Consider the following 11,736-nt stretch of genomic DNA (forward strand, 5'->3'; position numbering starts at 1 on the left):
GAAAGTCAGAGGAGTTTAATGCTCTGGTTTATTTCATGAACTGCACATTAACAGTGTGTGTGTGTTTGTACTTTACTCCCCATTGCCTTACGTTAAAAGACAACCCCGTGTTTACACTTAGACTAGTGTATTATGAACATAAACACATCTATGTAATGTCACAGGTTGGATTTTCTTAACATAATCAGTATTTTCATGTATCTGAATTAGCCAAAATTGGAGTGAAAATCAGTAAAAAGCGAGTAACAGCTTCTGTGAAACCTGGGCATTGTTCAGTCAAAAGTCAGTCAAAACTGATAACAAAGTGCATTACACACCTCACAGGTAGACATCACACACCCACACCCCATACCACAGACATGCACACATGCCACACACACCCCAGGTTCCGCTGTAAGCAGTTTGTGCATCCACCCCTCCCATCCTCAGGGCGTTTGTCCATGGGGGCAACTCTTGAGGGAGCAGCGAACCCCCACCAATGTCTGACCCCCTAAATAAGCTGCTGGCTTTCAGAGGTGGGGGCTGAGAATTGTGATTCCTGGCTCCCCTTGGCTCCGCGCAGTGTGAGTTACTGACAGATCCCAGCTTGTCCCTCGCCCAGGATGGGGTGAGGGCAGGGGAACGTGGCAGGGGGCGAGAGGTCTCTGCTGGTCCCACTGGGTGACCCTCCTGTCCCCTGAGCAGCTCGACCTCTCTCCTGTTGCTTTAGGGCACCACAGCCTGGCCTCACTAGTCACAGGAGTCATGGACGAGGAGGGGACCCACCACTTCATCATGATCACCCAGCTGGATGACGTGAAGATCACATACTACAGCAGCGACACGCGAGAGGTCAGACCCACCCAGCAGTGGGTGGCACAGGCTCTGGGTGTTGAGTATCTCCAGGAAAAGACCCAGGAGTTCTGGAGGCACGAGGAGGGCTCTAAGCTCCATACCAGGAGGTGGATGAAGCTGCACAACCAGACGGGTGGTGAGTGTCTGACAGATAATATTAATGGACATGAGAGAGCTGCCCACTCAGAATCAATCCCATCAGGGATTGGGGCCATGGTAATCTAGGTGCTGCCCAAACCAGAGCTGGCTGGAAAATGGAGTTTTCTTCCCACAGAAAATTTGGTATTCCTGGAAGTGTTCTCATTCCTGTTTGGAAGGGAAATGGGTTTCCATGGGAAGAAAATTTTTCTGAGATTTCATCTCAGTAGTATCCCAGGCAGGGAGCCGGACAGCCTTGAAAGTTCTTCCTTTCAACTGCCCCAACATAAAATCAACATTTTCTGACCAACTTGAAATTTTCTCACAAAAATTATAATTTTTATAATGTTTATAAAGAAACAGCCTTTTCCAAGGCTAACCGAATGTTGGGAGCCATTAGATGGTCACAGGTATGGCATGGAGAGACTAAAAAGATTAGAAAAGAGACGACTAAGGGGAAATATGACAGAGGTCTATAAAATCATGATTGGTGAGGAGAAAATGAACAGAAAAGAATTTTTTATGCTTTTCAACAATAAAAAACCAGGGGTCACTGATGAAATTAATAGGAGCAGGTCTAACACAAACAAGGGGAAGTCTTTTTTTCACATAACGCTCAGTCAACCTGTGGAACTCATTGCCAGAAGACTTTGTGAAAGCCAAAAGTATAAGTGGGTTCAAAAAAGAACTGGAGAAGTTCCTGGAGGATAGGCCCATCAGTGGCTATTAGCCAGAATCGTCAGGGATGCAACACCATGCCTGGGGTGACCCTAAACTTTGAGTGCCAGTACCCAGGAGGGGAAGACAGTGGTGGGTCACTCCAAATTTGCCCTGTTCTCTACACTGCCCTGAATCTCTGGTGTTGCCCACTGTCAGACCGTGGTCTCCCCAGTATGGCAACTCTTCTGTTTGCTGGTGGAGAGACTCCAGGAGCTCAGGAACTGTCCGGCTGGATTCCAGCTCCTCAGTCCTTCTCATGGTTCTGCTCTGAGCCCTCCTGCTTATCAGCATCCTCCTGGGGTTGTTAGCTAGCTCAGATTGGGGCCTGCCACACAGTCAGAGACGGTAAAGTGCCGGTGTCACTGTCCGGCCGAGCACCCCTCTGAACCCACCCACCCCACAGACACGTTTCTCTGATCTCAGTGCACGGTCTGAGCTCTCTCCTTCCCCGCAGGGATTCACACCGAGCAGGTTCACGTGGGCTGTTCCCTGAGTGACCAGGTGCTTGTGGACCCGAAGTTCCAGTACGCCTACGACGGGAGGGACTTCATCAGCTTTGACAACCAGACAGGGACGTGGGTCGCGGCCGTGCAGCTGGCCTTCCCCCAGAAGCAGCGCTGGGAGACGGGCAAGGCCTGGACTCAGTTTGTCCGGCAGTACCTGCAGCACGAGTGCCTGGGGACCCTGAGGAGCCTGGTGCAGCAGGGGAGGGCGGTGCTGGAGCAGCAGGGTGAGTGAGCAGCGGGGAGCTGTCATGGGGAGTTGGCATCGGGGCACAGTGACTCCAAAGGGACTCAGGTCTGTCTGGAAGGATGATGTGCCTTAATGGAGAGTGCACTGGACTCAGGACACTGTGTTTGAAGTCCCCGCTCTGCCGGTGATCTTGGGTGAGTCACTGCCCCTTTCTGTGCCTCAATTTCCCCCTCTGTACAATTGGTATAATGGCACCAGCCTCTTGTAAAGTGCTTTGAGATTAACCGATGACAAGAGCTTGATGAGAGCTATGGGTCATTAATTGTGCATACAGATTATTAGCCAGAGCTGCCAGCTCTTGCTGTCTGGTGTCTCCATTCCGTAGGGCCCATCCTGCTGGCTTCCAGCTGCCATGCCTTCCCTTTTCAGCTCTGGGTTCCAGCTCTGGGCTGAGAGTTGATTTTTGGCATGTCTGAGCCGATAAAGGTCGCAGCCGTTTGCGAGTGTGCAGGAGGCGGGAGGAGCCGGGGCAGGGGCTGCACGTTGTCATTATACAAAGACAAAACTTGTTTTGAGCTTCTTTTGCCAGCGCTGGCCCCTCAGCAGTGGAGGGCAGAGACATGGAATGTGACAGGGCCTTGGGGCATGTGACAAAGGGATTTAGGCACCTGAGGATGCAGAGAGTGGCTGCTGGGATTTCCGAAGGGAGGCGCCTGACTCCTTGTGAAATCATCGGGGCTAGGCACTGAGGGGCGTTTGGAAATCCAGCCCCCTAAATCACACGTGTGTTTGGATGTAGCCATGTTACAGGGTAGCGTAGCGTGCAGTGAAGGAGACCCGGGCCCAGGCCTGCGCTGGTAATCTCAGAGTTCAGCTACACCGATTTGAGCAAGGATTAGAGCATTTTAAGTGGCGCTGCAGAGGCAATTTACACTAAAGTAACTAGTTCCATTTACATGTCAGTGTAAACGGGTGCAGCCCAGATCCCACACTCATATGAGTATTTGAATTCAAATTGGAACAGGTGCAGAGAAGGGTGACTAGGCTGATCTGAGGAATGGAAAACCTGCTTTATGAGAGGAGACTCATGGCCTGTGGCTTGTTTAGCCCGACCGAAGGAAGGCTGAGGTCGCTAGAGTTGTTATAAACACGTCAGAGGGAGAAATCCCAGGGAGGGGGAGGAGTGGTTTAAGTGCAGCGCCAGTGTGGGCACTAGAACAAAGGGACAGAAACGGGCCATCAACACGTCTAGGCTAGAAATTAGGCGAAGGTTTCCAACTCTCAGAGGAGTGAAGCTCTGGAACAGCCGTCCAAGGGGAGCAGCGGGGGCAGAAAATGTACCTGGCTTCGCGCCTGAGCGTGACAGTTGAAGAAGGGATGGTCTAACGAGGCTGCCTACGTTAGCATGTGGCCCAAATGCAGCTGTTAGCAGCAAATCTCCCCAACGGCCGGTGCTGGGCACTTGATGGGGATGGCTCCGAATTACTATGGAGAATTCTTTCCCCGGTGTCTGGCTGCTGGGTCTCACCCACATGCTCAGGGTCTAACAGATTGCCATGTTTGGGGCCAGGAAGGAATTTTTCTCTGGGTCAGACTGGCAGAGACACTTGAGGCTTTTCACCTTCCTCTGCAGCGTGGGGCATGGGTCACATGCAGGTTTAAACTAGTGTCAATGGTGAATTCTCTGTAACGTGACGTCTTTACATCATGATTTGAGGATGTCAGTGACTCAGGCAGAGGTTCGGGGTCTGTGACAGGAGCAGGTGGGTGAGGTTCTGTGGTCTGCAATGTGCAGGAGGTCAGACGAGATCAATGTTTCTCAACCTATTTGATAACAGGGACTGCTTTGGACCAGCTTGCAGCTTTTCTAAACTGTGTCAAGGAGATCTCAGGGACCAGCGCTGGTCCACAGACCAGTTGTTGAGAAACACTGGACTAGATGATCATGATGGTCTCTTCTGAACTTAAAAGTCTATGAGACACGCTGTGAGGCCTTTACCTCCTGTCCGTTAAATGGTCCCAGCCTCTGGCATGTGGCTCACGCGCTGTGTCTTCCTTGCAGTACCCCCCGAGGTCTCGGTTTCCTACACAGACACTAAAGACGGCTCTGTCACCCTCTCCTGCCACGCCAGGGGCTTTTACCCACGTCCCATCCACGTCTCCTGGGTGCGGGATGGAGAAGACATCCTGGTGGAGAAGCACTCCAGCGGGATCCTGCCCAATGCTGATGGCACCTACTACACGCAGTCATCCCTGGAGATCTTCCCGCAGCAGGAGGACAGGCACCGCTATGCCTGCCGGGTGGAGCACAGCAGCCTGTCAGAGCCCACACTCACCTGGGGTAAGGGTGGGGTGACTGGCAGGGCCGGGGGTGGGGGCACAGCCCTGTGGGAATCACAGAGATGGGCTGAGGCCCTGCAGCAGACGGGTCAATATCCCTGCCCATCGTCAGAGTGAACTGTGCTAGTCTGGGTATTCGTGTGACCCACAGAAATGGCCGATCCCTCAGTGAATCTCATTACATTCCTCGCTGTGGTGATATCCTGTGGCGGTGAGTTCCACAGGCTGATGTTACAAGGGAAGGGACTGATGGCTGTGTGGCGGGCAGTGCCTGGCAGAACACCTGCCCTTCATGACCAATCCCCGTCCACCTCCCGGCTTGGCTTTTCCCTTCTCCTGGAGGCCAGGTCTCTGCAGGGGTGTTTGGGAGACGTTCAAGTCAAAGGCCTGTGGCTGCCCCAGGAGGAAGGCCCCAGCGGGTGCTCCCCTCGGTGACCTGTGCCCTTCTCCATCCCACAGCTCCTGGGAGGAAGGGCCCCCTGTTCCCTGGGGTCCTGGCCGCCATCGTCCTGGCTGTGCTGGTTCTGGTTGGAGCCGTAGGGGTCAGCGTCATCCTGTGGAGAAGAAAATCAGCAGGTAGGAGCTGGTCCCCGTGGAGCCGGGATATGGGGGGGTCTGGGGAGTAGGGCAGCCCAGCCTGCCCCAGGGGGAATGGCTCCTGCCACTGCCCCCAAGGGAGGCCCATGGCCATGGGGTAGAGCCGATCACCATAGCCCGGTCCTGCTGGGGGCAGACTGTGCTCTATCGTTGGCCAGGTGCCGTGTACCCTGCTGGGGGGGCACTGGGTCGGGCTGGTCTGGGTGAGATGCAGTGAGGGGTCACGGGGAGCCCTGTGTCTAGGAAAGGTGGGGTTGGGGTCACAGTGGGGGAGGGGTTATCTTGATCCCCTGCACTGATCCTCATTCTCTGCTTGTGTTTCAGGCACCCCCAAACCCAGCTACACTCTGGCAGCCAGTGAGTAAATCCTGGGCACATGCCCAGAAGTCCCAGTGCATTATGGGTGCGGGGGGAGAGGGGGTCCCACGAGGGGAGAAGGGACCCCAGCAGTGACTGGAGATGGGCCCCGATCGCTGGTTACTGTGTCTGACAATTCCTTGGCCTGTGGAAATCTGCGAGGCCGTCACCAGCTGTTGTCCTGCCCCGGCTCCCCGGGATTCTCTGACACGTGCTGCCTTCACTCAAACCCAGGGAACCCCACAGAGCATCCCAAGGTCACTGCTCAGAGCAGAGCTCAGCAAGCGTCCCAGCATGCACTGGGCATCCATTTGCGTGGCTCTGGTGACGGGGCTGCAGGCCTGTACCTGGAGCTCCCAGAGACAGTGCGTAGGTTTGTTACGCTCCCTCCTGGAGTCCTGTGTCCATTGTCCCATTGTCAGGCCCAGGGGTTTCTGTGCACAGTGCAGTTTGGGGGATTTTAGGGGGCATGGCGGGGGGAAGCCCAGAGCAGAAATCCCATCCCCCTTTCCTAGCTGGGATCCCCCACAGTTAAAGCCACCTCTGAACCATTTTCTTTTCTCCCTGCAGCAAAGACCGGAGAAGATTCTGCCTCCAGCTCTTCATCCGGATCAGACCACCGGAGCCCGGGACCCCAGAGCTAGGTGCAGAGACCCTGCCCAGCTGCCGAGCCCGCTGCCTGGGAGATCTGTCCTCTGACTCCCTTCAGCTCTGGGCGGGGGGGAGATTCCGGCTTGGCTGTTATAACAATTTCCTCCTGTGGGGGTTGGGTCTTAGGCTCTTGTATAGGAGTCTTTACATTTTCTCCTGCAGCATGTTCATCCCAAGTCACAGGTCAGAGGGCCCTTCTCTATCTAGTGCTTTGCCTCAGCTTTGCTCCAAAAGGTCTGACACAATCCAGTCTCCCTCCCGTCTCTGCCAGTGTCAGAGACGGGCAGTTCCTCTTTTCCAGTAGCAGGAGCCGGCACAGAGTCAGACAAACAGGCAAAGACCGGGGTAAGTGGGGTATTGTGGGATCACACCTCCTGTGTGAGGCAGCTGGGCAGGCCTGGACATGTTGAACCCCAAACTGGAATTTCCTGCCAAAAGAAAGAGTCTCCTTGCTCTGATGGAGTTCAGCTCTGAGCTTTCACCCAGATTTTGGGTAAAAATAAAAATTGTGCTCAAAACTGAACTGCTGAGTCTCAGTATGTGAAAGAGCAGCTACAGAGCACACGTGAAGCAGTAGCCACTGACCTGTTCCCCTCTGGCATGGCTGAGGAAATGCCCGAGTGGGGCTGTCCCACTATTTCTGGTCCAGCTTAGCCTCTTTTTTTTTAGTGATTTTAAAATGGATCCTGTTTTTTACCCCTGTCATGCGGGCTGGCTGGAGTGGGGGGGCATTTAGTATATTGGGTGACATCAGCATGGCAGAATCATAATAATCCATGTGGGATAGGCCATGTCAGGTACTGTTCGGAAGGTTGTAATGTGCTAAGTAAGATGATAATACTTATGTTCATGTGTGATATGTGACATGGAAGTTATAGATGTATTTGAGATATCTGTGTTTCAAATTGTTCTGCCTGGGCAACACCCCAGATAGGAAGGCTGCAGAACAATGGCTGCATAACGGCCCATTAAGGCATTCCCAGGTGCAAGGGGCCCTGAGGGAGAGGCCAGCATCACCACTGAGTCACCAGAACCTGCTTACCTGACTCTGGACTCCATGGCAGACAGCCTATCTGATGAAGCACCAGGACTGTCCCATGTGACTATGGACCCCAGGCACATCAGAGGAGTCACCAGGATTGGCCCATGTGACTATGGACTCCATTTTGAGTCTTGTGACTGCCCACAGGCCACATGGCCGGGAGAGGGGGTTTATAAGATCAAACCACAGGATCCATCTTTGTCTTTGTTCCTGTCCAGTCTGCAGACACACACCTATCTCTGGACCAATTCATCTTGCAACTGAACCGAAGGACCTAGACCCATCCAGATACTGGATGTGAACCAGAGAGAACTACACAAGCCTGCAAATCCACATTTCTTCCAGAAACCTGATGTATATGGACTTTTAATCATTTGTATATCTGTGATTTACTTTAACCCTTTAACATTTCTCTCATCGTTTATTTATTTCTTTGTACAGTAAACCTTTAGTTTAGATACTAAAGGATTGGCTGGCAGCGTGGTATTTTAGGTAAGATCCAAACTTATATTGGACTGGTGCTGTGGCTGACCCTTTGGGGTCAGAGGGAACCTTTTTAGCAAAGAGCAGAGAGTTTAAGTAACTGGTCTCTTTGCTGGACCTGGTGCTGATTTGGGAGCCTGGAGCTGAAATGCAGTGAAGGGCGCTGTGGGCATTTGTGGACTGGCTTCGTGATATCCAGTGTGGGGTAATCAGAAGCAGTTCGTGGCTGGTTGGGAAGCTGGGCTTCAGTGTCACCCACCAGCGTGGGGAGAATCTGCTCTCTGTTTGCAGCCTGCCCTGACCTTGGCATTATCAGTTGGCTACCCTGAGCACGGGTCGTATCACAACCCCTTTTCTATAATTCTGTAATACACGTTCTATACACGCATTTCTTTGTTTGATTTTAAATAGACAGCACTGCACATAGAAACAGTCTAAAATATAAATCAATACAGGTGTTTCCCTGGCCTTTGGGTTAGCAGGTCGGATTCCCTCCCCTGAGAGCTCACCACCTGCAATTCAAATTCCCTCCCCGCCGCTCCCAGCTAATTGAATAGACCCATCAGATTCCCTCCCCTGAGGGCTCACTGAATAAAAGCTCAGGTAGTTTTCCCCAGTTTCCCCAATGCTGGGGGCTCCCTGAGGGAAAACCTGCCTCAGTTTCCCAATCCGGAGGGCTCCCTGAGGACAGCTGTCAGTTCCTCTCCCCTGAGAGCTCACTGACTTAGGTTGAGAAAGGAGTTAGCGGGTTTCAGGAGAGCACGGCACAGTGGTCCGATTTAGAGAGTGCAGTTTATTAACCTATTGTTGTACAATCACTAAGCATGGATGAGACAAGCGATCAATGAATACAGCAGTACAGCTGTAGCTCACCAAGCGGTGTTACAATCCCCAGGTGGATCTTGGCGGCCAGTCAAGATTCTGCTCTGGAGGGGGTCTTCTGCTCTGCACCTTCCTTCAGTACAGGGTGAGGTTGGTCTTCGGACTTCAGAAGGCTCTTCCACCCACCCACCCTCCACAACCAGACCGGCCAATACTTAGACGCTGTGTTTTCATTACCACTTGCAGTTGCAGTAGCAGCCTATTTCCTTATTGCAAGTGGGTCATTGGAAAGGCAGGGGGAGGAAGGAGGCAGCACACCCTGACCAGATCCCCTGCACCTGCAGCCTTGACATCCCTTTTTGATTGTTCTTAGAAGTCACCCACAACTTGTTACCGTGGCACCTTTCATATTCACTTTGTTGTGCTTAAGTTGTTGTTCAGGCGTCTGCAACATCTCGTGGTTAAGGTTCTTCAGGCAGTTTTACTTTTATTTTTCAGACACCCCCAAAAGGTCATTTTCCAGGTCCCAAAAGGCCTGTTTACCATTTTCTTATACGTTCTACTCGATTGCTGGCGAAAGCTGCTAACACCCTCTACACAGGTGACTGTAGATCTTACTGAAATATGTCGAATCTGTTTGGCCCACACAAGGTTGCGCTCAGGTGTTTGTGACTCTCCTGTGTGACAAGGCCGGGCATCACTGTGCTAAGTAAAAGAGCAGAGGTGGTGGATCCCTGTGCAGTGTCTGTGTGTTTCTGCCGCACAGCGCCTTGGGTGAGATTCGGGGCGGGGAGGGGGTGTTTACATGACTGGGCTATGTTGGGGTGTCAGCACTGAGCCCAGGAGCTTCTGGCCCTTCCACTGGGGAGGGGATCTCCCCAACTAGCAGGCATTCCCCCCAGCACGAGGGCTCCCTGCTCTTCTCCTGTTCAGAGTATCCCAGGCTCACAGACCCCCCCCCCCAACCCTTTTTTTAGGCAGAGAATCCCCCAGATTACAGACCACCCAGACCTTTGGCCCCTGCCCTTCTCCTGGGGAGGGGATCCCTGTTCTCACAGACCCCCCAGCCTTGGGGCTCCCTTTGTTAATTTCATCCCACCGCTCCGGGGGAGCCCAAGAGGAAAGTTGAATTGCAACTAAGGCACTGGACTGTAATCTGGGAGCGCTGGGCTGAATTTCCAGCCCTGTCCCAAGCACCCCAATGTGACCTGGGGCCATCCCTGTCATGCTGGATCAGACCGATTGGCCTGTTTTACCCGCTGTCCCTGGCCTCCCTGTGTCAGACCGATACACTCATCTGGCCTGGTATCCGCCCCCATCCCCACATTATAGCCCAGCCCAACAGGCCCATCTAGCCTGGTCTCCCCGCTCCCTCCTGCCCCGCACCAGCCAGCTGAATATGCACCAGGGATAAATTGTGCCCATGGACAGCAGGGTGGGGATAAAGCTGTTTGGACCTGAAGTTCAGTTCTCAGCACAACACCACCACCTCCTAGCCCTGTTACGGAGCTCCAGCTTGTGGTTATGTTCCCCTTTGCTGGGCATCAGAGTTCCAGGGTTCTAGTCCTGCTCTGGGAGGGTGGTGGGGTTAGTGGCTTAAAGTAGAGGGGGGAAGGAACAGAGGGGCGGCTAACAGAAGGAGAAGGAGGGAGTTTGCCTGGGAGTTCGCCTGCGGAGAGAGCGCACTGCAGGTGTTTGCCTTTCAGGCATTGCTGAGCAGGAAATTGAGCATCTGAGGAGGCTCTCAGAGCAGAGATATGGAGATGGAGCGATCTGTTGTTGTCACCTGCACTGGGTGTGCTATGTTTGTCTTCCTCCCCCAGGATAGAGATGACTTCATCTGTACCAAGTGCAGGCTGGTTGCCTTATTGGAAGAGAAGGTTAAAGGACTAGAGGCCCAAATGTCAACCCTGCGGTGCATTACAGAAAACAATGTCTTTCTCCATCAGGCACAGGCAGAGCGTAAGGAAGATTCAGAGAAGGCCGGGCAGGCGAAAATGAAGAACGGGGAAGGAAATTGGCAGCATGTGACCTCCCGAAGAAAGAGAACCCATGTGCCCACCATGCAGATAGAAGTAAGGAATCGTTTTCATCCTCTCTGCACAAGTACTACGGCAGAGAATGATTTGGAGGACCCTTCAGAGGGAATGGATCATCAGGAGACCCGTTCGATCAGAAGGCAAGAGATGCATTCTCCTAGAGATGGGGGTTCCATGACCACCATTCCAAAGAGGAAGAGAAGGGTGATGGTGGTCGGGGACTCCCTCCTAAGGGGGACGGAGTCATCCATCTGCCGTCCGGACCGGGAAACTAGAGAAGTGTGCTGCTTGCCTGGAGCTAGGATTAGGGATGTGACGGAGAGACTGCCAAAACTTATCAAGTCCTCAGACCGCTACCCCTTCCTGCTCCTCCATGTGGGTACCAATGACACTGCCAAGAATGATCTTGAGCGGATCACTGCGGACTATGTGGCTCTGGGAAAAGAGATAAAGGAGTTTGAAGCGCAAGTGGTGTTCTCGTCCATCCTCCCTGTTCAGGGAAAAGGCCCAGGTAGGGACAGTCGCATTGGGGAAGTAAATGCGTGGTTACGCAGGTGGTGTCGAAGGGAGGGCTTTGGATTCTTCGATCATGGAATGCTGTTCCAGGAAGAAGGATTACTAGGAAGGGACGGGATTCATCTAACGAAGACAGGGAAGAGTATCTTCGCAGACAGGCTGGCTAACCTAGTGAGGAGGGCTTTAAACTAGTTTCGACGGGGGACGGGGACCTAAGCCTGAAGGTTAGTGGGGAAAAGGGACACCACAAGGAAGCAGAAATAGGAGGGTGCAGCAGGGGAGGCCTCCCGATTCATACTGTGAAAGTAGGCCAATCGGCTACTTATCTCAAGTGCCTGTACACAAATGCAAGAAGTCTGGGAAACAAGCAGGAAGAACTGGAAGTCCTGGCACAGTCAAGAAACTACGACATGATTGGAATAACTGAGACTTGGTGGAATAACTCTCATGATTGGAGCGCTGTCATGGATGGGTATAAACTGTTCAGGAAGGACAGGCAGGGGC

The 11,736-nt window shown here is 53.0% G+C and overlaps 1 protein-coding gene across 1 annotated transcript; it reads left to right on the forward strand.

The window, feature by feature from the left end:
• The first annotated feature begins 744 nt into the window (after positions 1-744).
• On the forward strand, positions 745-9,635 carry LOC137145838 (class I histocompatibility antigen, F10 alpha chain-like). The gene is made up of 6 exons (XM_067536778.1): positions 745-970; positions 2,147-2,422; positions 4,448-4,726; positions 5,185-5,301; positions 5,647-5,679; positions 6,250-9,635. Exons 1-6 carry the CDS (start codon positions 745-747, stop codon positions 6,321-6,323), a joined length of 1,005 nt encoding a protein of 334 aa, XP_067392879.1. The 3' UTR covers positions 6,324-9,635.
• Positions 9,636-11,736: the final 2,101 nt, after the last annotated feature.

Source organism: Emydura macquarii, unplaced genomic scaffold (genome assembly GCF_026122565.2).
Source record: "Emydura macquarii macquarii isolate MOO-44397 ecotype Brisbane River unplaced genomic scaffold, CSIRO-AGI_Emac_v2 contig_3661, whole genome shotgun sequence".
Lineage (NCBI taxonomy): Eukaryota > Metazoa > Chordata > Testudines > Chelidae > Emydura > Emydura macquarii.